Source organism: Anguilla rostrata, chromosome 18 (assembly GCF_018555375.3).
Source record: "Anguilla rostrata isolate EN2019 chromosome 18, ASM1855537v3, whole genome shotgun sequence".
NCBI lineage: Eukaryota > Metazoa > Chordata > Actinopteri > Anguilliformes > Anguillidae > Anguilla > Anguilla rostrata.
In genome coordinates this window covers 26,033,412-26,060,910 of record NC_057950.1, presented here as the reverse complement: position 1 = coordinate 26,060,910, position 27,499 = coordinate 26,033,412, and the positions used below count along the sequence as shown (strand labels likewise).

The 27,499-nt window shown below is 49.8% G+C and overlaps 1 protein-coding gene across 3 annotated transcripts in view; it reads right to left on the bottom strand.

Annotated features, from left to right (window-relative positions):
* Window positions 1–3,719: 3,719 nt before the first annotated feature.
* The window catches only part of arid4b (AT-rich interaction domain 4B), a 50,020-nt gene continuing 26,240 nt past the window's right edge, over window positions 3,720–27,499 (bottom strand). The window contains exons 7-24 of one of the 3 annotated variants that reach the window (XM_064317176.1): window positions 26,852–26,943; window positions 23,068–23,209; window positions 21,758–21,837; window positions 19,664–19,740; window positions 18,788–18,936; window positions 18,077–18,149; window positions 17,681–17,775; window positions 16,759–16,856; window positions 15,949–16,183; window positions 14,128–14,348; window positions 11,154–11,333; window positions 9,706–9,790; window positions 9,290–9,497; window positions 6,788–7,999; window positions 6,125–6,235; window positions 5,324–5,512; window positions 4,658–4,804; window positions 3,720–4,006 (exon numbers count right to left, since the gene is read on the bottom strand). In XM_064317176.1, coding sequence (XP_064173246.1) covers window positions 3,858–4,006; window positions 4,658–4,804; window positions 5,324–5,512; window positions 6,125–6,235; window positions 6,788–7,999; window positions 9,290–9,497; window positions 9,706–9,790; window positions 11,154–11,333; window positions 14,128–14,348; window positions 15,949–16,183; window positions 16,759–16,856; window positions 17,681–17,775; window positions 18,077–18,149; window positions 18,788–18,936; window positions 19,664–19,740; window positions 21,758–21,837; window positions 23,068–23,209; window positions 26,852–26,943 — 3,543 coding nt within the window. In that variant the 3' untranslated portion in view covers window positions 3,720–3,857. The remainder of the gene's footprint in view (window positions 4,007–4,657; window positions 4,805–5,323; window positions 5,513–6,124; window positions 6,236–6,787; window positions 8,000–9,289; window positions 9,498–9,705; window positions 9,791–11,153; window positions 11,334–14,127; window positions 14,349–15,948; window positions 16,184–16,758; window positions 16,857–17,680; window positions 17,776–18,076; window positions 18,150–18,787; window positions 18,937–19,663; window positions 19,741–21,757; window positions 21,838–23,067; window positions 23,210–26,851; window positions 26,944–27,499) is intronic. The other 2 variants (XM_064317177.1, XM_064317178.1) reach the window with 2 other exon arrangements.

The window sequence follows — 27,499 nt, the reverse complement described above, 5'->3', positions numbered from 1 at the left end:
TTGGTTAGTAGAATCAACTTGAACAAGTTATTTAGTCCCCATCTATAGTTTAGATTTAGTCCCCCATTTAGTTTATGCCCCATCTGTCTGTTCCTCACACTTTTGCAAGTTACACTTGTAAGAGAAGGGCATTTGCTGAATGAATGTAATGTAAAGCTGAAAAAAAAAAAACTTTTGGATAATGACCAAAACAAGGTAACCTGGTAGTCAGTCACACATAAACCATGTGAAATCAGGAGGACTAACTATTCAGTGAACTGGCAGAAAAAGCTCAAGCCGGCTGTGCTGGTATTGATCCGTTTGCAGGGCCAAATTCCTGTCCAGCAGAGGACCTGCTCCAGAAGTTCCTGTCGCACAGCTTCGAACAGAACACTCAGCAAGCTACATTGCATGGATGCTAGGGAAACTTTCAATGCTGCAAACTACCAAACTACACTATGTGCAAATGATAGGAGTTTGCTTCTTATAGCCAGCATATTTGAGTAATAATCCAATAGGCGTAACTGAAAAAAATGATGTTATGGTATATCGTTTTCCTAGAGCGTTAATTAAACACATTGAATACAAGTATGTTGGATGCTGTTGGTGATGCACCAGTCCATGATTTAAACCCTGGTCTTAACACTTGTGCACAATTAAGTATTCTACACCACATTTCTGAACATCAAAAGATGACAAAAAAATCTTCACAAACTATGGTATTTATTTCAAACAGGCTTCTTTTTGCTTACATTTGTACAATAAATTACACAATGTCCATCCTCTGAAGAATCTAATAAATACTTTTAGAGCTTTCTTAATAAGCTTTGTGCCCCCCCATCCCCTCTCTCTGAACATTTTTGTAAAGAGTCATAAAACTTTACAGCCCAATGTACAAGTGTGTAAATACTTTTTAACCCAACGGTTTAACACAAAAAAAGAAATCTGCTCATACAAGCAGCACAAACAAAAACTGAAGCTGATTTTGCTAGAAAAAGTACGAAAAAGGGGAAAACTTAAAACCGTCCCACACGAGAACAGCAAAACCAGGGAGAAAAAGAAAGAAAGAAAAAAAAAAAGACATGCACTTGCTCTTCTGAAGATGTGCACAGAAGCTACAGATAAAATGGTAAAACGGTATGTACAGAATTAACAGTGCAAGATATTAAATAGCTTTACCCCAAACACACTTCTCAATATACAAATGTATTACAAAGGCATACAATTACATACAAGTGCTGAATAGAACAGGGCTTCAGAACAGGTTTATCTTACAACTGTTTATACAAAGACAGAAGAGCCTGTCGCTCCATTCAGAACAGCACACAGAGATTTCTCGTCTGTGCTCTAATAAATGCAGATTCGCAACATTATAACCCTTTATTTTGTACAGGAACAAAAGAAACGGGAGGAGGGGTGGGAAGGAGGTGCCTGGGAGGTCAAGAGTCAAGATGGTGTTTTGTGAGAACTGTGGGCCGTCTTTAAAATAACACCGCTGTTTACTGAACTAGGGCTGACGCATGCGCAGTGAAACACGCACACGCACGCACGCACGCACGCACGCACGCACGCACGCAAAGGACCGGTCTAAACCTCTTAACCGTGCCGCTTCTCTGCAGTAGGACTTGTTGGAAGTGCTGGTTGGTGTCACCCTTACAGGAGACAGACAGACAGACAGACAGACAGGCTTTCCTTGTGATCGAGTGAATGGTTACACAGAAATCTGCAGCCACATTTGGGTACAGTAGAATTTGGAGGAGATAAATGTGGGGGGGGGGGGGGGCTGCCACACATATACGCTGGCTATTTTTTTTGTTTTTAAAGACACGCCCCTTTTCATGATGTTAAAAGCACACCCCGTCCCGTCGTGAGGGTTTGCAGTGACCTCCGGAAGGACAGTTATGGCTGTAAAAACGGATAAAACAGCAGGTCCAATTGTAACCTTGAACAAGGGAATTCATGAAATTTCACCTAAAAAAACCCTGTAACATCGAGTAGACGTGAAGAAATAACTGGCCGTCTAACAGAACATTTAATCAACGCTCTTTTAACATTCTACTGCCTCATTATTTAAAAATGATTCTCTTGGTATATTCATAAAATACGTTTGATCATGGCCACCAAAAAAAAAAAAAAAAAAATTTCTTTTTATATTGTCAAGTGCATGTCTCTCCTCATTACGTTGTACAATCGCCCTTTTAAGGGTCAATTTCATCATAAATGCATGAATATTTCAAACTTGTTTAAATACAAATCAGCATCTGTTTTTGTAATACATCTGAACAGCCCTTTACACTTCTGCAGTCTTCACACACTGGTGTTCAGCGTTTTTGTAAACAAGAAGTGAAGAGAACCTCTGTAACTGCAGGACTGGCAGGGCTAGGCCGCACGCGCTCAGATGTGGCCAAATGCTTGCACTGCGTTGTGGGTATTTAAGAGTGCCCGAAGAGAAATTACAAGGCACTGCAGTATCGCTTTCGACTTTCGACTTAATAATGTTTTTTGTCAGTAAACTTTTTCTGAGGAACAGGCTTCTCGGTACACCGGCCCCTTCGAGCAGGAAGAGAATGGCGCTAATGTTGCTGCTGCAAGGTTTCTGTGGGTCTAAGGAAAACACAGGGCCCGGCCACAGTGTGCAGGGACCACCGCTCAACAGGGGAGGGGCTCGGGGAAAGCGGAGAGACCTGGGGGGTGGAATCGTCACCATTAACGCTGCTTTCTGAAGCGATGTTGCATTTGATTTTCTGTTCCCTCATGAAGCACATTTGGGGTGTACTTTCAGTGAGTAGAAAAGTGCCCACCGTATAAGCTGAAGGCAACTTGAATTCAATCCCGTCTGAATCCCAAAACTAACACAACCAAATTGGAAATAATTATTGCTTGAAGAAAACAACTTCAAAAATCCGTTAAACATCAACATAACAGGTTCATTGTACTTTTTTTATACACCCCATTTATAAAAGTGCACTTAAGTGCAGTTAGCTTGCCGAGAAAACAGTTGTCATTAGAAAATAGTGCTTAATTCAGTTTTTCTTACAGGTTTGTTTGTGCCTCTAGTATGTAGAGTAGACATTTTGTGTTTTAAAGTCCAAGTCTCAAAAGCAGGCTATGTCCAAATATTGCCTTGGAAAAGAAGATTTTTAAGTGACCAAGAACAAATCTAATTTTGCTGTAACTTCAATTGGAATACTAGCAAGTGGTAAAATTTCATAACTCCTTTTGGGGAAAAGGAAAAAAAAAAACATCAATGAATAAAGGGTAGCCTTATCTGATTATCTGTCACACACAGTGAACGAACCCTGCTCTGGAGCAGGATGTGGTTAGCCTACTGTAATACTGCTAACTAGCTAGCTGGTGCAGCAAACAAGTAAACGCAGGTGGTGTCTGATGACTGAGGGCACGACGACTTCTCAACGCTTAGGGAAATACAGAGACGAGATACGCTAGCCAAGTACTGTACTGAGTCACAACGCTGGTTAAAAATACATAAGCAACATTTGTAATGTTTCCTGAATTTGAATAAATATTAGGTACATAAAACTGTCTTTTCAGCTATTTCACACAGCTGGATATCTTACCAAGGAGATGTCACACAAACAGGGAATTCAGCTACAGTGTGTGCATGTCTGACCGTGGGTGGATATCACCCATTTTTAAAATGGTTTACAGGCTACACTTCATTTTCAACCCCTCCCCCCCTCTCGGTTATGTTACCATGTCAACTGAGCGTTCCGCTCAAAGGAATACTTGGTGAGACTTGGACTTTAAAAGGAGCAGGGGTCTGGGAGCAAAGGGTGGGGGGCGGAGCCAGGGGCCAGGGGGCGGGGTTGCGCGGACGCTGGCTAAGTGCAGAGTGCTTTGGGCCGCTGGGCGTCCTGTCACCTGCACTCCACAGACACCCCAGAGTTCTGAGAGGACCCCGAGACGGTGGGTTCCGCCAGGGTCAGCATGACCGCCGCTGTGAGAGAGCTGGAGGACGGGGAGGAGGAGGAGGAGGATGAGGAGGAAGAGGACGCTGCGACCGTACCTGTGAGAGGGGAAACAGTTACATCACCGCGTGAACCGTTGTCGTCACTATTCACACGGTTTCTCCTCAAATCAGAAGCAGATTTTCCATTATATTTCAATATCATTCTAAAAGCAGATTTATGATTTAAGGGATTTATGATTTAATTTTGGCACTGACTATTTCACCATTTTATTTTTGGTGAAATAGTGAGTGCTACTTTGAGCTATAGGGACACCTTGGCAAGGTAAACATAATTTGAAGCAGCATTATTAAAGATAAATACACACCTTACTTTATATTTACCAATGCCATTCGGTTGTAGAAATAATGTACACACCAGTGACCCAATCCAATTAGTTAACATTACCATCACTGTTATTGCTAGCCGTGATAGTGACCGACATTGAGCTGGTGAGAAAGATGTTGGCCTTTAAAAACTTTAAAGGCCTTTAAAATTTGGCTGACTTTTCAAGGACAACGTAATAGCTGATCTCTCTTTATGACTTTATAAAATTAATACATTTTCGAGGGTTTTCAAGGACAGTGGAAACCCAGTCACGCCTATTGCACTCTGCGTAACCCTGGATACACAGTGAATTGTGGGTCGATACGAGTACAAAATGCAGTAATTAAAATGGCGGTAAGAGGAACGGCGGACGGGAGACTCACTTTCCCGCTCTTTTTTCTTCATGCGCTTCCGCCTGCGGTCTATGGAGGCCACCTCCGACTTGAGCGAGAGGTAGTGGTTGCGAATGTCCTGGAGCTTCTCCTGCAGGAAGGAGATCCGCTCCAAGCTGGTCATCTTCTCCAGGTCGGCTGTGGGGCACGAGACATGGTCAGAGACGTCACACTACAGGCCTTTAGCAGACGCTCTTATCCAGAGCGACTCACACAAAGTTTGCATCCATTTACACAGCTGGATATATACTGAAGCAATGCAGACTGAGTACCTTTCTCAAGGGTGCAACGGCGGTGTTCTGCTCGGGAATCGATCCGGTGACCTTTAGGTTACAAGACCGGCTGCTTACCCATAATACCACACTGCTGCTCTACGCTGAAGCACAGCTGTTCAGAGCGCGGGATAAACGCAGCTGTGTGGGCGGGCGGCCGAGCTTTCCGAACTTCAGGCAAAATTTGCCAAGTTCTCCCTTCAACCCCGGCGGTGTAAACGAGCCAAATGTAAGCGCTCCTTCCGCTCAGAGCACCTTGCAGACCTGTAGCCGGGTTTGGGCACTGGGCTCTGGACCTTACGTTCAGCGTACGGTTTAAAGGTTTTTGATTGGTGGGATGAGACGCGAGGAGAGAGGGTGCGGCGGGCGTGAGCGGGACACTCACACATCTGAAAGCTCCACTTGTAGACGCGCGGCGTGCGGCCCTGGTGCTCCGCGTCCCCGTGCTTGTGGTACCGGTGACCAGCAGGGGGTGTCCTGCCGGGGCACTTGGGCGCGGCGGCGGCGGTCTTGGGGGCGGGGGATTTGGCAGTGTTCTCGCTGGTGGAGTGGTCCTCGCTGTCGCTGCTGTGGGCTACGGGAAAGGGAGGAAGCGCAGAGTCACACGGGCGGACAAGAACCAGAACCAGGAACCAGAACCAGGACCAGGAACCAGAACCAGAACCAGAACCAGAACCAGGAACCAGAAACCACATTTCAGCATGCTCATCTCAGGACCACTCCCCCGGCCCCTGCCAATCCCCACCCCAACCGCGTCCCAGACCGCATCTCTCCCTGACCCTAGATAGCGTCCGAAATTCGGACATGCGGCCAAGCCGAACGTGTGATTTAGAGCTCGGTCTAAGAGTGCTCTCAACACACTCAGCGTACGGCGAGGAGAAATGTGTCTCGGACAGACGCCTGGGCCGAACAGTAATAAGGCGGTTGTAAACCATTCCGCACGATTACGCAGCTCTTTCTAACCGACGCCCGGTAGTCTCCTGCCACGTACCGGACGAAGAAGAACAAGCGCCGGATGCTATGCGCTCACGATAAATCCCGTTGGTTCCGAATGGGATGGGAATCGAACCTCACAAAGAGGGGAGCTGATTATGACTGCGTCTGCAGGAAGCTTTACGCGGCGGAATACGAATTAGCGGAAACCCCGCCGGGAACCGGGGGGAGGGAGTCGGACGGCCTCGCGTACCCATTTTCCGGCTCTTCTTGGGGGGAGTGCCCGAGTTCTTGTGGCTCCGTTTGTGTTTCTTTGACGCTCCGCCCCCCTGGGAGTCCTTCTGCTGCTTCTGATTGGCCAGCGCTGCGTGAGAGGCGAGCGAAACACAGGTCAGCGCAAACACACCCCGTCTCAGCTGTGAGAACTCGCACAGAGCTGCTGCAGTGTGGGATTCAGCTCTGAACCTTCAGCTTCCTTTCTGCAATCCACTATCCATATGTTACAATACAAAAAGTCTCTATACGTTACAATACAAAAACTCTCCATACATAATAATACAAAAACTATCCATATGTATCAATACAAAAAACTCTCCATATGTTACAATAAAAAACTCCAACAACATCCCTTCATTTAGGCCTCCCCTTGAAAATGGATATCCCTGAACAATCTGTTTTCTTTATACAAGGGGTCCCTGACACAGGGTCTGCTGGTTTTTATTTTCACTTTAAGAGCAACCAATTCAGCCCCAGGAAACCCGACGAAGCCAGCTGAATGATTAATCAAGGCAGCTGAGTACACAGCGTTAAATAGTAACACAGTTTAGCAGAACCTGTGGCCTTCCAGGGCCAGGGTTCTGGGACCGGGCCGTCACCCCCCCAGCTCCGCCCCCCCCGGGACTCTGGCCACACCCACCTGCGGCTCGGGCCCTCTGCTGGCCGTCGTGCTGGCTGCTGCAGCTGCTGTGGCAGGAGAGGCTGCCGTCGAAGGCCATGGAGGGGGACCCGGGCCTGTCCTCCGGGGGGAGCTCTCCCCCCAGGCTCTCCACCTCCACCGTGCTGCTGTCCGTCTCGCTGCGCCCCCCCATGCTCTCCTCCAGCGGGGGGCCCGGGACGCGGGGGGAGGCCTCGGGGGCGGGGTCCAGCGAGGGCGGGGGAGGGGCCGGGGGCGGGGCGGGGCTCAGAGTCCGACGGGGGCTGCCGGCCTGGGCGGCCGGGGACTCGGGGGTGGTGGGGGGCGTGTTGAGGACCGAGTTGCTGCCGCTGCTGGGGGACCCCCGGGTTTTGTGGGGCTCTGGGGACCCCCGGCCCGCCTCGCCGTCCCGCGCCGGGTCGCCCGCCCGCGGGTCCTCGGCCGGAGACACGGCGGGCGGGGGGGAGTTGGCCGCCTCCGTGTCGGAGTCGGAGAAGAGCTCCTTGAGCGTCTTTTTGGGCCACTGGGCCTGGATGCTGGACCACACGTCCTTCTGGCCCTTCCCCCGGCCGCCGGCCGGCCTCTCGTCCCCGCCCAGCGCCAGCTTGGGCCGCTTTTCGGGGACCTCCCAGAAAGCCGAGGACCGCCCCCCCTTCGTCTTCTCCTTCAGCCCGTTGTACTTCTTGGAGGGGGTGCCCTTGGCTTTGCCGCGCCGCCCTCCCGCCTCGGGGCCGGGCTCCGCGGGCCCCTCCCCCTCGTCCTCCGAGCTGCTGCTGCCGCTCGTCTCCCCCCGCGGCCCCGCGCTTCTCTCCTCCGGCCTCTGGGGGGAGCCGTGGGGCAGCCAGTCGGCGGTCCTGCTGCTCCTGGGCCTGCTCCGGGACGCTCCCTTCGGAGGGCGCTGCCCGGGGGCCTCCGCTTTGCGCTTTCTGCTGGCCCCCTCCCCCTGGGGCTCCGGGGGGCCCCTGCGCTTCCCGGGCTCCGTGCCCTCCTGGCCGTCGGGCCCCGGGACCCGCTCGCCTCCGGGCCCCCCAGGTCCCCCCCTGCACCCCCCCGGCAGGCCCCTGCTGCCCTCCCAGTGCTCCGGAACACGGGGCCCCTCCGGCAGACCCGCCCTTCTGCGGTCACCATGGGAACCCAGCTGCTCATCTTCCTCCTGGTCACCTTCACAGTCATCCTCCTCCTCATGTTCGCTCTCATCAGTTGAGCTCTCTGAGGCTGGAAAAACAGAAATGTGTTGGGGTTCAACCGTAAAACAACGGGGCTTACATATACCCCCATCCAACCCAACCTTAACAGTACAACAACCAGTACATTTACTGTCAGCCCAGCATAAAACTGCAACAGCCAGGGTACATTTTGTCAAATGATGTGAACCACTCAGTATAACAAATATAGATAATAACAGAGAAAACCAGGAAGGGGGCAAATACTTCTTCACAAGACTGCATTACACTACAACAGCCAGGGTTTCCACAAACTGCTCCAAACATAAAGGAAAGTTTCAGCGGTTGCCTTCACTTGAACATTGTAACAGTTAATGGTGCCTGAACCCCTTAAACCCATTATTTTAACTGCAACCATATGGATTCTAAACCCAAAACAAGAGAACGATCAGAAGGTTTTTATCGAGAGGCAACGTCTTAAATTTCACAACAACCAAATCTCAATTTTCCCTGGCCACACCGGGTCCTAAACATCATGTCTATTCTGCTAACTTTAAGTTTAAATGTGAAGTAACTTTTTTTCCTTCTCAGAGCAGACAGAGGGTGTGAAGTAACACACGTCTACGAAAAGTCTGGACCCGGCCACCTCGCCGTTTTCTGCAGCGTCGGTTTGCAGGACGAGCGCCCGACGGGACGGGACGGGACGGGGCGGGACGGGACGGGGCGGGGGGGGATTTGGGGAGTCCGCAGCTGTCCCGGGACAGATGGAGAGCACCTCCACCTCCGACGGCCCGCGGGAGAAGCGCTCGCCAACGCGCCCGCTCTTTTTGGGGAGCTTCCGTTGGCGGGCGGCGACGGCGGTCCCGATCGCCAGGGCGTTCCCGCGGCGACCGAGGGCTCGGCTTTTAGCTGACGCTGCGAACGTTCGGGCCTCAAAATCGGCGTGAGGGAAACGCAGACCGTTCCAACTGCCGGCCGGCCTGCGGACCCCGATTACTGCCCGGACAAAATAACCCCCAGAATGCAATCAGGCGGGAGGACTCTGGTGGAGGGAGGGAGGGGCTGCACAACCACAGCAGAGGTCTTACAGAGCTGTTCCCCTAATGGCTCCAGCAGCGGTGGGCGGGGCACCTGGTCCAAATAACCAAAAGGCTGCCTCACGGGACGGCGTCCTGGAGAAAGGACGGCCCCTCGGCACATCTACAGAGGGACACCGGCCGTCTCACGCTACGCACCAGGAGAACAAGAAGGCGCTTTGAAAACCAGAGCAAGATCAGCCTCACGGAGGAGGAGGAAGGGGAGGAGGAGGAGGAGGAGGCAGCGGTCAGATCGCCGGGGGTACCTTGCAAGCCGTTCAGAATGGACGTGATCTCGATGGACTTGGCGGCCGCGTGTTTGGGCCCTTTGTCATTGTGCTCGTCCAGCGGGGAGAAGCCGTCGTGGGGCGGGCCGGACTTGGCGGAGCGGTGGATTCGGTGGTTTTTGGAAGGGGGGAGGTCCTCCCTGTCCGTCAGCCTCTCTAGCCTGTCCTTCTCTCTTTCCGTTTTGTTCTGCCGAATGGAACATAAACAAATAAATAAACAAATAAATAAATAAATAATCACGACGCTGACCAAACGGGTGTAATAAACTCGACAGGATGCAGTCGTGTTAGAGCCACATCTTCTGTTCACATGCATCCTCCTCTCCTTCAAACAGACGTGCGCTCGGAAGTCAAAGTCTGGATTAACACAGAGTCCAGGGCCAGGACGCGCTCACCTTTATTTTCTTACGATGCTTCACTTTGGGGACGTTCTTATTCGCCGGCCGCACGATCTTATCCGCTTTAACCCACTCGTCATACCTGGGGGGAGCAAGACGGGCTGAGATTAATCATCTAAGAGCAGGAAAGGAGGGCAGCCACACAATACAAACACACACATGCGTACGTACACACGCACACAAACACGCACATATGCACATACACATGCACACACACACATGTACACATGTGCACACGCATGTACGTATGTACACACACGCACACACATGTGCATGTGCACACACATGCATGCACACACAAACACATACAATACATACACGCGCACACACAAACACATACACACGCATGTACACACACCCACACACACACGCACACACAAACGCATGGGCACACAGAAACACATACGCACGCACACACGCATGCGCACACAGACACACAACACTCAGGCACAAACACAAAATTCTGTATTCTGCTCGTGACCAAAACAGGAAACAAAACAGCGCGGATGAGAACCAGCACGGATGCTGCGCGCAGTCGCTCAGGACACGAACGCAGGGAGAAGAACTGCCTGAAAAGACTCGCCTTTGAGCCCTCAAACAACCTGCGTAGCGTGAAATGAACGGCAAACTGAGGACAGAAAATGAACAAACAAAATGAATAAATGAAGATGGGGTGCGTCAAGTGCCTAGTCCTTTCCACGTGTAGAGGTTCCCAAAACCATCAGAGACAAGACAGGGTATACAATCACAAAAAAACAAACAATAGCCAAAAAAAGGTAGTGCCAAAAAATCTACAAATTCACCAAGATCCTTCCGGAGAGCGCCACAAGACAACATTATTTCACCAAAAACTACAACCCTGACTAGCTGACAAGATCACCATTGTTCAGCACGTCTAGTAACCGTGAACAGCAGAACTAATCTACTAAGCTGGAGAGCCTTAAGGTTAATTTTGCCTGATGTAATGTAACGGGTTCGCAACAGGGCATTTTTAACGGTCTGTCAGTACCGATTATAGCATGAGCAACAGCGTGTGTGTTCTACGTCACAGTGAAAAAACCCGGCCCATCTGTCAGCATCGGAACTCGATCGGGGAGAGCACAGTCCCGCCTTAACTACAATGGGAAACATGTGGGAGACAGATGGGGCGCCCAGGAACTGAAGCCGCTTTTTACTTTCCCCGAAAAGGATACACGTACAGGACGTCAAGCCATCAACACTAATTTTTAATCTCTCAGTCCACTGCCTTTCTCTACCACTAGATGGCGACAGCATCAGCGTGATCCAACCTCAGTGCGGGACTAGGACTGGGACTTTTCCCACAGGCAAACCCAGGGAGGCTCGTGACAGAAACAGCAGTTTGGTAGCGAAGTGGGGCGTGTCCATCTAAAGGCTGCCCGCCATTGGACGGTAATGAAAGGGGAGGTGCCAGACTCCCGCCTTACCTGACGTTCCAGCCACAGTAGTGCACCAGGTACAGCACCTCTCCCCCCTCCAGGTCAGACTCTTTCACAGTGGCTTCGTACGTCTTCTGATTGCGGCCTCGCCCATACCTCACCTGCACCTTCATCCCCGCGGGGTAACTCTCAAACTCCTCCCCTTCCCCCTCCTGACTGCTGTCATCCCTGCAAGAAAGACAGTTCAGCACTCCCTCACCCTTCTTCTCCCAAAGTACCCTCGCTGCTACCTGCTAACCACACCCAGCTAACCCATAACCACTAATCACAACCAGCTAACCCATAACCACTAATCACACCCAGCTACCCCATACCCACTAATCTAACCCAGCTACCCCATACCCACTAATCACAAACAGCTAACCCATACCCATTAATCACACCTAGCTACTTTCTAATCACACCCAACTACCACATACCCACTAATCACAACCAGCTAACCCATACCCACTAATCACACCCAGCTATCTACTAATCACACCCAGCTACCACATACCCACTAATCACACCCAGCTAACCCATACCCACTAATCACACCCAGCTACCCCATAGACACTAAATACACCCAGATACCCCATACCCACTAATCTCACCCAGCTACCCCATAACCACTAATCATACCCAGCTACCTGCTTATCACACCCAGCTAACCCATACGCACTAATCACACCCAGCTACCCCATAACCACTAATCACACCCAGATACCCCATACCCACTAATCACACCCAGCTACCCCATACCCACTAATCACACCCAGCTACCCCACACCTACTAATCACACCCAGCTACCACATACCCATTAATCACACCCAGCTAACCCATACCTATTAACTATACCCAGCTACCATCTAATTACACCCAGCTACCCCAAACCCACTAATCACAACCAAGCAACCCCTCACCCACAAATCACACCCAGCTACTCCATACCCACTAATCACACCAAGCAACCCCTCACCCACAAATCACACCCAGCTACCAACTAATTACACCCAGCTACTCCTCACCCACTAATCATACCCAGCTACTCCTCACCCACTAATCACACCCTGCTACGACTAATCACACCCAGTTACCCCTCAGCCACAAATCACACCAAGCAACCCCTCACCCAATAATCACACCCTGCTACCGACTAATCACACCCAGTTACTCTTTTCTGCCTCCCACTATCAATGGACTGTATTCATTTTGCTCACTTTTATTAAAAACCAATTGCCTTTCACTTCTTGAGCTAGATGTGTGTGCACAAAAAGCCTGAGGCTGGATGCTTTGCAAAACCCCACTGAAGGCAGCGTACAACTCCAACGAATATCACTTGTGCCATCTGTGTAACTTGCATATGGTTTCATGTTGATCAAACTGCACTCTGGGTAATAGATTGGTTGTACTGTCTTGTTTAAAATCCCCTGTCAATTACTTCACTCCCACAGGTAAGAGTAGAGTTTCCTGTTCCTGACCTGAGCCTACGCTCTGATTCTGTGGACCCAGCACCCCCAAACAACGAGGTACCGCTAATGGGGTCCCCGGTCCACAGAACGGCGTTTAGAGTGTGGGCGTACCCCTCGGCAGGGGGAGGCGCCCTGGGCGCAAGCACAGGCGTAGCCGCGGGAAGAGGGCACAGGTTGGCACAGCGAAGCGCAGCACAGCACATCAGCTCAGCCATGGCACAGACGTTAGGAAGCAGAGCACAGAAGGCAGCGGAGATCGAGGCCTCGCGACCGAAGCAGTCTCTGACACCGACAAACATACTGCTGCCGCCACCGCCGCAGGCCACACCCCCTCAAACACCGGCCAACGGACAACAGCCTGACTACTGCTGCAGGTACACTGCTCCTCTGGTACACAGCACCAGCTAATAAGTCTACTCTGACTAATCAGACTACTCGCACCAGTAAGACTGCTCCTGCTGGTAAGGCTGCTCCTGCTGGCAAAACTGCTCCCGGCCTCCACAGTCAGCCAGGCGGTAACCCTGTGGACATCCATACAGTAGATGGCGCTAGAGCTCATATCATCCATTTTGTTGTCAGTGGTGTGATGTCAGCTCCTCTCAGCAAACATCACAACAACCAAAACAGCTGCTGACCTCAGAAACTAGTAGCCTGGCCACGCAGGCTATGTCACCCGACTACTGCATAATAATATCAACCTTCAGATAGACAATAAACAAAAACTGCTCTGATACCCCTAATACGGTTGAGAGAAAGGTACAGGCTACTGAAGCTCATTAGACCTGCATTCACATCTCAACATCACAACGTGAACAGCACTCAACGTACGAATCGTCTGCGCGCATAGAGTACGAACCAGCAAGATGGCTCCCCAGGCCAAACTTCAACCAAACCACAAATCACGTGGGGTCAAGCAGACCAGACTAAAATGGAACTCTGAATGGGCCAATCAGAAACAAACAGCTTCACAGACAGAGGAGGTGAGTTTGCCAGTCTCAGGAACAACTGAGCAGCATTAGCCAAAAAACTTGCGGCCTGACTTCAACTGAGAGAGATGGTAGGTATCAACACCTTCAACCGATTCATAACTGTCAAACCCTTAAACGAAGCGCAATACAACTGTGAAAATCAAGCCTAAAAATGGAAAGTTTTTTTTTCTTTTCTTTTTTTTAAACAAAAAAAAAAAAAGAACACAAAAGCTAGTGGCAGGAGCAGAAAGAAGCACAGAAGCGCTGGTGATGGTTAAACAAAGCAGGGGGGAAATAAAGGGGGAGAGAGAGAGAGAGCGAGAGTGATGTCACAGGTCAGGCAGTCCACTGTACCAGGGTCAGCAGCAGAGGCTTGTTTAGGACAGACACCCTGGCTGCGCGGGAGCTGCGGGCTGTGCCCAGATCAGCCGCGTGGCCGAGTTCCCGCTCGCGCCTGCGAGCTCAGAGCGACCGAAACGGAAACGGGGAAACCGCGAGCGCGGAGTTTCGACTGCGGAGGCGCGGACTCGAGCTCCACCTACCCTGACTTCTCCCCGTCCCGTAGCTCCTCGAAGGGCTCCGGCTTCACGCTCTCCGCGCGGGGGCTGGGGGCCTCGTCCCCGGCTTCTTCGTCTGCGTCCTCGTCTTCCTCGCTACGCCCCAGCCTGCTGACGGCCTCGTCTTCTTCCTCCTTCTTCTGACGAGCGGCCTCCAGTCTATCGCTGCCTGTGTCTGCTTCCTCCTCCTCCTCCTCCTCTGCCTGCTTTTGGGGGAGGGGCATAATTTAGGCATCACTCTGTGGTGTTTCAACCAATCACTCCCTTCCCCTTCGGGGCCTGTTTGGACCTGGATTTCAGTCAAAAGAGGGACGGGTTGCCAAATCACAGTGCGGGTAATCCCCCTCGTGCAGATGTGGGACACCCAGTCTCCAGGAATTCAGTCTAGTACTGAGAACTTCACTCAGTCAGGGGATCTTTAGACAACCTCATTTAGGAAGAACAGGCCAAGCCCTGAGTCTAATGCCTAGTTTTTAGAACTTGCGATGCCTGTTGTGATGTAGGTTAGTTTGCATGCAGCCTACACTATGTTGCACTGTTACAGTGCAAAGTGACTTGCTCTACTCGCCCGGATCCTACGGCCACCGCCCGTTTCTCTCCCTCCCCTTTCCGGAAAAATCCGCAGGGATTCCTCAGGTAATTAATATGTTTGCTGAGGCCTTTGTGTATACACACAATCTGTGGTGTTAAGGCGCCTCCTCTCCTGAAAGGTTTTACTTCTGCGAAAGGCTTGCCTGCTCTGGCTGTGATTAATTGCTATTGATCGCACTTCTATTTTGCTGTTGCATTGTTTGTTAGGTATTGATTTTATTTACACTGCGATTTTGCTAAATTGTACTCGCTGTGTTTCGTAATTGTGCAACCCACGTGTATTTTCATGTAACAGACAGGCCTGACTTTGTTTACAAGTCGATCCTAGGTTGTCACATTAGCAGGTTCTGAGTGTTTATCTCCCACCTCTTGGGTCGCTGTTGTTCTTAACACTGATTTATGCACTTGTCCTCCCAATGCGCTCTAGATAAGAGTGTCTGCTGTATCTTGCAATAATCTTTTGAACTCCGTTTTTGGAAACTCCTGTTTTTTCCACTTATTTCCTTTGACTTTCACCTTTCTTATGAAGTTGAATTATATCTAATCTCATCATCAGAACTATCTCCTGTAGCCATTTAGTACATGACAAAGAAATCTCAGCAGCTAAGGTGTGTTTGCGTGGTGTTTGAATGTTAGAGTCACTTCAGAAGGCAAAGGATTCTAACATAACGTCATTGATACTTCTGGTAACAACGTTTTGTGCAGAAAAAATTATTTGAATGGCTGACATGACTGGAAATTGAAAGGGTGGTGTCTGACTTCTGCACAGCACTGTACATCTTCAGATTAGTCATGTGATGCTTTGTCTCCACCGTGGTGTTACAATGTTTCATACACTAGCTCTTAATTTCAACCTGATTCAGTTATATGTTTAGGCCAAGGTTGATCCACCAGAATGCTCAGTCTTTGCGATTTATTAGTTAATTGCCATATTATATAATAATTATTAAATTAAATAAAATGAAATATTTTACATGTTAGATAAGTGAGGAGTTTTAACACTACCACGTGTGTGTAGTATTCAGTGTGCTGGGCACTAAAATAGAGCACTTCCTGTAGAATCCGCTGGACTGAGTAAACGGGCATATTGTAGTTAATCCCCACCGGCCTGACAGCTGCTCACAGGTCCTGGGTTAACTCTGACCTTGTTCACCGAACGCCGCGTTCAGGCAGCCGGTGTTCAGGCAGCCGGTGTTGGCGGGCCGGGGTAGCTACCTTGCACAGGACAGGCTGGAGGTCGGCGGGTTTGCCGTCCGGGCGCGAGCGCTGCTGCTCCTCGCGGACGGCCCTCTGCTCGGACGCGCCCCCGTTGCCGGGAGCGACGGGCGGCCCGGCGGCGGCGGCGGCGGCCCCCAACGCCTCCTCAGCCTTCGGCTCGGCCCGGTGCGGGAGGGCCATCTGGAACGCGATCCCGGAGGAGGTGCAGTACTCCTCGAACCCGTACAGGTACCTGCAACGGGACAACCGCCATGTCGATCAAGTCAAGAAGAGGGACAGGGACGGGGGGAGAGAAAGAGAAAGAGAGAGAGAGAGAGAGAAAAAAAACACACAGGCCCTGGCCAGCAATGCGGTGGGAAACAGACACTGTTACAGCTGCCTAATTACCCTTTAAGCCCAGAACACTGCAGCCCCGCACTGAAGGCCGGTCTCATCTCGGCTGCGCTTGGCTCACAGAACAAAGAGCGGGGCTCCCCTTAATTAAGCTCTCAGGCCGGGGGGGGGGGGGGTACGGGGTGCAGCCAGACGGACCGCCCCCGGCAGGTGCGGGGATCCGCGCTCCCAGCCTGGTCTCAGGTGGACACATCCCCCCCCCCCCCCCCCCCCCCACCCAAATCCCGGCGGCTGGGAGGAGACCAGCGCCGTGTGGCGTTCTCCCTTCGGTGGAAACATGGCGGGATTCTGAGGAGGAGTCACTCGAGCGGAGCGGACTCCCGGCTCTCCTGCGAGACGCGTGGAGGGGGGGGGGCTGGGGGAGGCGCAGCTGTTGGGAGACCCGCGGGGGGATGGGGGGGGGGGGTAACTTACTTCCTGTAGGCGCATTTGACATTGTAGCCGGCAGCGGAGTTGAGCACGGGGATCCCCAGGTCCTGGTAGACCTGCTTCCACACAGAGCCGCTGTCAATCTGCCCAGGAGGGAGAGAGAGAGAGGGAGGGGGAGGAAGAGAGAGAGAGGAAGAGAGGGGGAGGGGGAGAGAGAGAAAGAGAGAGGAAGGGAGAGGGAGAGAGAGAGAGAGAGATAATGCTGTGAGCCAGATATTGGCAGGCTGGCAGACTCCAGAGATCCTTCTGAAAATGACCATAAGGAAAGGCCTTTCTAGCCCTGCTAAACCACCCATTCTGCCAAGGCTTAGAGTACAAATTGATGAAATCCTGAACATTCTCAAGTTTCAAACATACAGCACTCTAGGCACATTTCAGCCTGTGTTACGGTTCTGTTTGGCTGTTGGTCACAAAAGACGCAGGTGTCTCGGATTCCATGATTTTTGTCAGTGAGTTCAGGTTCTGGAATGTGCTGAGATCATGATTGTTTCAATCAGAAGTGTGACGGCCCCACATTTCAACAGTGTTGATGACCAGCACTCCTTCCCCGACTTTATCTTTAAACTTCACACACTTGTAACTGCTGCTACATGTACTTCTATTGTCTGCCACTCTTGTGCATGAGATTCATTAATATTTTTTAAAACTGACACCCTGTCACAAAAAAAACAACTTTTTTCAGTTTTACGTTATTTTCAACAACTTTGTTGTGACTGCTCGATCAGTTTAGCCGATATGTTCTGTGACAAAAACACCCAGCCTTAGTTATGGTCAAAGTCAGACAGCCAGGATTCAAGAGACACAGAGACTAACATCAGCAGTGTAATAAAACAGCAATGGGCATGCTTGCACTTACAGAGGAACATCAGTGGTCTAATAAAACAGCAATGGGCATGCTTGCACTCACATTATCGAACCCTCCCAGCTTGTGTACCAGCCTGTAGAGTTTGAAGAGGTTGAGGTTTCTGTAGCCTAGCACTGGTCTCTTGTTAATGGGTGTGCCTGCAAGGAGAGGAACCATGACTGCTGCTTTTTCACCACACATTTCTTGAGCATAAGCTACATGAACAGTGTTGCAATCTGCATGGTTTAAAACGGAAACAGACATGTGAAACAAAAATCAAGAATTGTTTATATGAGGTAATTCAGCTTTTGATGATCATTGAACACTACAATGCACAGGTAATGTGTCCGAGTTGGTTATTTTTACCTTGTGTGACCATTTTACATAAAGCATACACAAGAGAGTTGAGAGTTTGGGGTAGAAATAAAGATTCACATCCCTGATGTACTGACACCTCACCTCGATCTTCCATGAACTTGTAGAGCTGCTGCAGGAAGTTCTCTCTCTCCTCTGGAAAGGGCTCCACTTCCTCCTGCAGACAGGAAGCCACCGTGAGGCAGAGCATCATCGCAGGCCCCGCCCACTTCCCTGAGCCACACCACACCCCTCGAGCAAGGCACTCCATACAGGAGGAACACGGCGGCCCTAACACCCGAAGAGCGTTCAGGTGGAGCGGACGCTGGGACTCTCCGGTCACGCAGAACGACTTTTCTATTGGTCTCTATCGAACCCTCGGCCTCCAGCGAGAGCAAAAACCGATACCCTGTCACGGCGGCAGAGGCGAATCCGGCTAAAGAGCCAGTTCCACACGCAGCAGCAGCAGCGGTGGGAGGAGAATGCCGGATAAAGGAGCAGAAACGAAGCTCACAGCCCTGCTCAGAGTGCCTCAGTTTCGGCAGTCCGGCCGACTGCCCTCCCCCCCAAGCCCGTTTCTCATTCCATAAATCTGAGCTAAGTGCAGCGACGCGACGCCCAAATGCCCTCGAGGCGACCCAGAGCCCGCCAGGCCTCCTGTTACTCAGGCGAAGAGAAACTACCCGCCCGCTAGCATTTACACTTCAGCCATTCAACAGACGATCCAATCCAGAGCCACTCGCAGATCACATTCTTTTTACACGCAAAGCCCTTTACACAGCTGAGCATTCTAATGAACCGACTCTTTTGCCCTACCTCCTCCTCTCCGCTGCTGGCGTCCTCCTCTGGCTCCTCTTCCTCCTCGTCTTCCTCGTCCTCGCTGCTGGAGGTCTCGTCCTTCACCTCGGTCCTCCAGGAGCTCGGCACGCCGCCGCAGCGCAGGAACTCCAGGGCACCGTCCAGAGCTGGCCAATGGCAGCGCACCGTCACTAACGCCACGCCCACAGCGTGCCGGTCTCACAGTAACCGCTACCCGGGCCCCATTGGGCTGTCTACTTCAGCAGGGCTGTTTAGAGGCCGGCTGTGGTGAGTGGCAGTTGGTTTATCGAATGAAGCGGACGGGGAGGGGCGGGTTCAGTGTAGTGCAGTGATATCCTGTGTGAGCTCACTGAAGCCACACTTTACAGAGGCCGCTGCAGGAGTGGGGAAGGTCTACAAACATGACTGCACATTTCAAACCGGGGAAGAAGTAAGGCAAGGGGATAAAATTTTTTTTAAAAAATATTATATGTTTAAAAATATTCTGAAAGGATTTTGTGAGGAACGAGGGCCTATAGGACTGCAGGTGTGTAGTGTGTGTGTGTGTGTGTGTATAATGTGTGTGAGGGAGGAATGCTGAAATGACATGCGATCAGCACAGACAGAGCAGGGATCTCCCCACACTGAGGCCCAAACACAGCTCTGAGCAGACAGGCCAGACTGGCTGAACTGATCCTGGATCAGCTATTGGCTGCAGTAAACGGCCAGTTCCCAGGGTTCAATGGGGGAATCTCCTAATATCTCCTTACAAAGTCAACCAGTCTGGCACACAGGACTGCACCCAGTAGAAACGTCCAGCCAAGCTAACTCCGCCCAAATCCGCGATTCCTCCACATTCCCACAATCCACCTCTCAGCGCTGACCCTCTCTTACCTGGCTTGAGAGCCGCGTCTGGTTTCGGAGCCGTCTGCCCGTCGATCTCGCGGACGTCCTTCCGCAGAACCGCGCAGCTGCAACACAGCGGAGCGACTGGTCACATGGTACAGTGGGCGGAGCAATGCAGACCACACCCACCCCCACCTCAGGCAGACCAGAGCTGTCCGTCAGACAGAGGGGGGCGGGGAATAACCCTCCCTCCCAGTAACGCACTGCCTGCGGGACCCCCTGGCACAGCTGGCACTGGCATGCTCCGGTACAGGTTCAGGTCCCGGACCGGGAGGCACATTGCTGCAGCGGGCGCATTACTATGGAGACGCGTCACTCAGAAAGCTCAGTCCTTTCTGTGCCGTCATTACTGAAGGGCGTTTAACAGGGGCAGCCTGTGGGGAATCTTCCCTCCGTGCCCACAGCACACAGAAACACAAGCCTCATTTCATTTCAGTTTCCAATTAAACACAGCGCAGATGACTGTTTCCCTTAGGGGGTCAAGAGGACTTAACAATTAAACATTAATGAAGGACCGCTACACACACTTTCAGTATTAACGCTAGTATTATTACATTGTGCTTTAATGAGGCAATTAAAGGAGCCTTTTATTAATTTCAACCTGGGTCTTATTTTCATAGTATTTTCCATCTTTCCTGTTGGTTCTGAAAGTACATCACGCAGTGGCTTCATTGTTGAGATTTTTGGCTTTTTAGAGTCGTCTTATGAGGCATATCGAGACAGAGGTTCAATTCACCTCAAACATCCAGTTTACCCAAACCTCTTATTTAGAAGTGAAAACAAACGTTAAAGTTGAAATGTAGTTTCCAAAATTTGAAGTAATTCTTTTTCATCTAGCAGCACTGACCCATTGTACTAACCTACACTGCTTGCACACAAATTCATTACTCACAACAGTGGGCGGCTTACCTTTATAAGCCAACGTAGAAAATACTAATTCTAAACCTGCTGCAATGGCTGATTATTCATAGGACTATTATGAGAATGTTGTCTTCACTTTGATGGCCACCCATATTTATTTGAACCGGCGTACACAGACGAAGAGCTAAATTAGATTTTGAGTGTGCAGAGAATAGGTAAGTACGGCAGGTCAACTCTGCAAGATGAAACTGAATTATTTTGATAAACTGGAGTTTGATATGGAGGAAAAAAACCTCTAAAAAAAACCAAAAATCTCGACGATGAAACAGCTGAGTAAAAAAGTGATAGGAATGACGGGAAATAAACAAAAATAAGATCCAGGTTGAAAAAAATGGAATAATCCTTTAAATCTGGATGCTATACGGATTTAACTGACTTAACTGATTAAAGCCAATGCAGTTTCTTCGGTATGGATATGAATCTCTTCCCACTCTTTTAAATCCATCCATCACAGATAATCTGGTTCAAGTTGCAGGATGCCAATTACAGAAATAATTATGTATTTATTTAGAAACTTTTCCCGAGTGGGATAGAGTGTCAAAGGACGCAGTCGACAAGATGTGATCTGAAATTAAAATCAACTCATTACAGCGCTGCCAGAATCTCTCATTTTTTTCTAGGCAATACAAGGTCTGCAGGTCATATTCGCATGTAACAGCTCAAAGGGCTGGTCTCTCCCAAGTGGGGGGATTTTTACACTGCTGGAGAATAAGAAAAGTAAAATCTGGCACCCCTCTTATCAAACTTTTTGGCAACCCAAACCTCTAGGCTCACCCGCCACCCATCCAGCAGAGGAGGCCTACACTGAGTCAGAAACATAAACAGTGATGTCAGCAGTGTTGCTAGAGAGCAAACTGACATAATATTATGGACATTTTTTCAAGTATTTTGCTATGCTTCATAACGATACGGATCGATTTTTGCATGCTGTATCAACTGGATCAGATTGTTTCCCTTTGAACCGATGCACCCCCCAGTGCTTTCTAACCCTTTTCTTCTCCAAGCACAAGATCGCCGGCATAGTCTGTTGTCCTCATGGTCAGTCTCAGCTGTCGTGAGGCTACAAGCGCCTTTGTCAAAGAGTCTTTAGCCCTTGAAAACCCGAAGACAGAAGAAAATGTGAAACGTACGAGAGCGCTGAAAGAATCGAAAAATACTCACAACTTTCCGTCCCGGAAGGAGCGGACGAGGACGGTGTCCTTCTTGGTGGCCAAGTCTTCGCTGCAGTCTGGCGAAATCACCTTCATTTCACGGAACGGACAGAAAAAAGAAAGAACGCAAATAAAAATCCATCAGCAAAGAGAACGCATGAGAATGTACACACACTCACACGTAGACAGCTCACACAGTATTTCACCCCAGCACTGTGACAGCGAGCCAGTTGTACACCTCAATAAAAAAAGGTTAAGCTTCCACCAGTGAATGCTGCTAGTTCCTCCTTAAGCAGCCTGGAAGAGGCAAAGTCTGGGTCCAGAGACTGCCAGGAACAACAACCCAAAAGCAGCAGCACGCAGGTTTAAGTGTAATTATGAATGGCAGAACGTTAAGCCACTCGTCCCTAGAGCTCTCCGAACAACCACAACAAGCCTTCCAAGATGCAAGTGGCACCTAGCTAGGTAAACAGCAGAGATGAATGTATTCCATGCGCAAACACAGACGCTACCTTGTCCAAACAAATCTTTATTTTGTTTGGTGGACTGCCCAATCGTGATACCAACCTGAAGCCAAATCCTCCGACAGACGTGAAGCTAAACAGTCACGCTTTGGCAAATCGCACAAAAGGCCAGGTAGTCTGCTACGACACCCGATGAGACAGGACTACAAATATCCACTCCCCCATCTGCACGGGCCGATGTAAATAACTCCAAAACAATATCGCTGCTTTCACGCGTCCGTGCAGAGCGACATTTTTAAACGCAGCTAAAAACATAATCCCGGTCCTCTGAATAAGGTAATGGGACGGCATTCTCCCTCAGAGGTAACAGTGACGCTCTTATCGATGAGCGTTCAAAGCTTTGCACTTTGCACACAAAGCACACGCGATTTCATTGAACTTGGCTCGATTTGCAAAGGCTCACGAGCAGAAAGTAGGCCTTTGATCACGAAACAAAAGCCGATAAAAACAAACGGGCAAACATCTTCGGCTGGGAAACCAAAGCGTGTTCCTGTGCTTTAATCAAAGGGAGATAGCGATGCCCAAACTGTGCTGAAACATAAAATCATGTTTCGGTGCGGAAAATCAAGTCAAATCTGCAAGCGATGCTAAGAAACAGCTCAACACCAACCACTGTGCGTTCTGATAACAACTGTCTCTTCAAATATTTTTTAAAGTTCAGGAGAGTCCAGGATTCTTTGGTTTCGTTTGCGTCTCGTTTGTCTGTAGCGGCTCAAGGACGCCGCCATTTCTGCTGAAGGGCCACGCGACGCGCTACGCTACGCTCTGAGAACCGCCGGAGTCGCGCGAGCCTCACCAGCGCCGGGTACCACGCGCTCTTCTTCCTGTCGCCGGGGGCGACCGCCTCCACGCACACCACCTTCCCCAGCAGCTCGTCATTGTCCTGCTGGTCCCCCTCGTCTTCCTCACTTGACGACGAAGACGATTCTTCCTCTTGGCTGAAAGGAGAGAGGCACCATTTGAAAAACGAGAGGAAAGAACTACCACTTACAGAGGTGGCATTTGTGATGATCTCATAAGTTTATCCATGTGTAGTAGTAGTAATTATAATAATAATAATAATAAGGTCCATTCCATGCATTAAAATGACTGGTTAAAATAGGACATTTCCAAACAAACAAAAGCAATATGCGAATTGTTTTATGGAAATGTTTTCTGAAAAGCTCATTAACAGTAACACACTCTGCATTGAAACTGACACAATCACCGTCTCGAGTTAGATCTTGAAAGACCCCAGGCTATCCGAATCCTTCAGCGACACTGACGAGCTATTCCACACTTCAACTCCAAATATTTTTATATAACACAAGTGCGAAATGTGCTCTGATACTCCAAACACGTAACCCAGCAATTAAATGCGATCGGCAAAGTTTATTTAAAGGTCCTTCCACGGCAGCGGGGCAAACCCGTGCCATAACTCCTGAGGTGCACGTTCCTGAGCTGGTGATTTGTTTAAATGCAGACGCTCCTGAATAAACCTGCTTCCTTTAAAGAGCGAGCACAGCCGAAAAAAAGCCTATGAGGCCGCCAGCAGGGAGAACCCTAACTCTGCACAGTCATTACATTACAGGCATTTAGCGGACGCTCTTATCCAGAGCGACTTACACAACAGCTGGATATATACTGAAGCAATGCAGGTTAAGCACCTTGCTCAAGTTTACAATGGCAGTGTCCTACATGGGAATTGAACCAGTGACCTTTAGGTTACAAGACCAGTTCCTTACCCGTTATACTACACTGCTGCCCACAGCCCAGCCAGATGTGCAGTCAGAGCCCAGTGCGGCCCACTCTCAATGCGCAAGGAGCAGGGAGGTCAGCTCTACTCTACTGCCAGCGAGACGTCTGCAGACATCTCTGCAATGTGGCCATCTTCACAGTCCAGGGTTCTGGTCAAATCCGGTTTATACCAGTTTCCAAGATTTTCAATGTCGTTTTAAGGATAATGCTATGATTTTCAAGGACCTTCTTTACAAAAGATTGTTCACACCCATTGGAAGAGGAAGTTGTCCAATTAGCTAGCACCATCAGTGCACTGAAATAGCAAGTTTTCTAAGCAACCAACATCATATTAATGATTTAGCATGTAAGCTGGATGCATTTTGCTTGCTGCATAGGATTTTCTGTCATTATTTGTGAAATTACCCATTTTGTCAAAGACATTGGAATATTAGGTCACTATCCATGACTTCCCAGGATCGAAACATTTTCAAGGATTTATTAAGGACCGTGGGAACTGTGAACCTCTGTGTCTCCCCGTGATTTTATCTGCCTTTGCTCTGTGAAAGCGTAAACAACATTTCAAAACCAGCTCTATGGGACATAAACAAACCCTCAAATGTGATTGGCCAAAACATAGCTCTCCTTAAAATGCCCAAAACTACAGTTGAAAATATTGGCGTGCAGAAGTGCCCACAACTCAAGTGCTGTGTTCAGCCTGTGCTCTGTGTTCAGCTTGTGTTCTGTGTTCAGCTTGTGCTCTGTGTTCAGCTTGTGCTCTGTGTTCAGCTTGTGCTCTGTGTTCAGCCTGCGCTCTGTGTTCAGCCTGCGCTGTGTTCAGCTTGTGCTCTGTGTTCAGCCTGTGCGGGGTTCCACTGGTGCTATAGCCAGCATGTGCTGTGGCATGCACTTCAAAACAAACAATTAAAAAAAAAACGAGACCACAGTTAGTGGGTGTCCACCTGCCACCACCAGAGAGCGTGGTGGTTTCCTACCGTCTAGTTCAAACAAGCACCTTTGCCCTTAACCGCAGCGTGTTATAAATGAGCTCCACGGCTCCTGGGCAAACCACTCTCTCTATTATGCAAAGGCTAGCAGTGAAAAGATATCTTTTTTCAGGATCATTTTCCTAGCGGATAGCGCATGCTAATTTTCTCTAAAGCGGTTTACAGAAATCACACGACAATAATGTGCCTATAATTAGGCAGCCATTACAGCTGAAGAGACCCGAGGGTTGACTTGACTTTAAAGGTAGGCACTGGATATATCAGCCACATGATTGTTTATTTACTTCGGTACATAAGCGTATAATTCTAACTTCACAAAGTAATGGCTCCTAACTGCGGGATGTAAAAATGTCCCTCTTTGATCCCAAATTGATTGTTAAGCTAAAACAGCGACGGCTGCTCTCCGAGCGGTTTGAAGAGACTCTGAGGAATCCCATTTGTTAAGAGATCAGCGGGACCCCCGAAGATGAGACGAACTGCTTCTGATGTTCAGGAAAACATTGACTTTATCCCGAATGCCCCAAGGGTGGAGGGGTTGGGTGGGCGTGTGTGTGTGTGTGTGTGTGTGTGTGCGTGTGTGTGTGTGTGCGTGTATGCGTGTGTGCGCTCAGCAGCACGGGGAGGAAGGCCTGTGATTAAACCGAGCCTAAACGCGGACCCCAGGGGGAAGGCCGGCGTCCCCGGGGTTCGTTCCGCCATATTTCACTACAGTATATTCGCCACTTTCTGGGCGGTGGGCGGACAGGAAGTGCACGAGACTGACTTCCCCCCGCGCACGCGCGCCCGGGCACGTGCGCTGTTAAAGAGCCCGGCAGCCGGCTTATCTCACTCGCGCGGCCAGACAGGAAGTGCTCGCGATGGAAGTGTTCCAGCTCACACAGGAAGTGTTCATTCGCACGGCCGGACAGGAAGTGCTCATAATAGCGACTTGTGCCGCGCGACGCATGCCAGACGCCAGTGGGTGAATGTCATCTTTCTGCAGTAGAGAAACTGAGAAGTGTGGAGGGGGTTTGTACAGCCAGACTGTATTACGAGCCTACACTAGCTCTGAGCGTTCAGTAGGGTTTGTACAGCCAGATTGTATTACGAGCCTATGCTAGCGTACAGTGTTCAGTAGGGTTTGTACAGCCAGATTGTATTACGAGCCTATGCTAGCGTACAGTGTTCAGTAGGGTTTGTACAGCCAGATTGTATTACGAGCCTATGCTAGCGTACAGTGTTCAGTAGGGTTTGTACAGCCAGACTGTATTACGAGCCTACGCTAGCTTACAGTGCTCAGTAGGGTTTGTACAGCCAGACCGCATTACAAGCCTATGCTAGCTTACAGTGTTCAGTAGGGTTTGTACAGCCAGACCGCATTACAAGCCTACGCTAGCTTACAGTGTTCAGTAGGGTTTGTACAGCCAGACCGCATTACAAGCCTACGCTAGCTTACAGTGTTCAGTAGGGTTTGTACAGCCAGACCGTATTACAAGCCTACACTAGCTTACAGTGTTCAGTAGGGTTTGTACAGCCAGACTGTATTACGAGCCTACGCTAGCTCTGAGCGTTCAGTAGGGCTTGTACAGCCAGACCGCATTACAAGCCTATGCTAGCTTACAGTGTTCAGTAGGGTTTGTTCAGCCAGACCGCATTACAAGCCTACGCTATCTTACAGTGTTCAGCGCTCCTCTCCACAAAGACGGTCTAACTGTTTACTTAGCACCATGTAACCAAGGCCCTGGGACCTCTATACAAATTCTATTTTCTGTACAAATTCACACAACCTACCCATAATGCAATGCGTCAGACTCCCAGGAAGTGCGCCTTCCCTCCCCCCCCAGTCACCGGGCAGGGCGGGTCAGAGCCCATACTCACACTGGATTGGACCGTCGGCCGCGGTTGGTCTTCTTCCCGATGACCGGCGTGCCGAAGTGCTCAGGGTTGGTGAGGGGGAGCCGGTCGAGGGTCTAAAACAAGCAAAAAAGGCCGCCCACTTTCCATTTAAAAACAAACTAATAAGAACAGGTTTCCATGGTGAACGACATTTACCAAGCAAATAATGATTAAAAAGAGGTAGGTGCGGATTAATTAATTGGTGAAGGGAGCAATTTAATATTGCCTTCAGAACACAAATTCAATTCAAACGAAATGCCTTTAAAATAGTCCATCCAGTGAATGTCAGCTATACCCACAGAAAATCCCGCATTCTACAGCCCTGTCTGCTTTCAAAACGAGCAGTGTCCTGCTCAACAATTACCCACAATTCCTCCCTTTCCCCTTCAGCTCCCACAGTTCTGAAATTTCTGTGGAGCAGAGGTTGCCTTATAAACAGGATCAAGTACTGAGTCGGCTGAGGTTTTGAATCGAAAATGCAGTTTAAAAAAATAAATAAATTATAAAAACCTTTTCAATTCCAGACCTTTCATATACAAACGAGGTTAACAGTATCTGTTGGCAGTATCATCAGAATGCATCTATGCCTGCAGTAGTCTTCTCTAAAACCTACTGTATGTGCAAAATGCA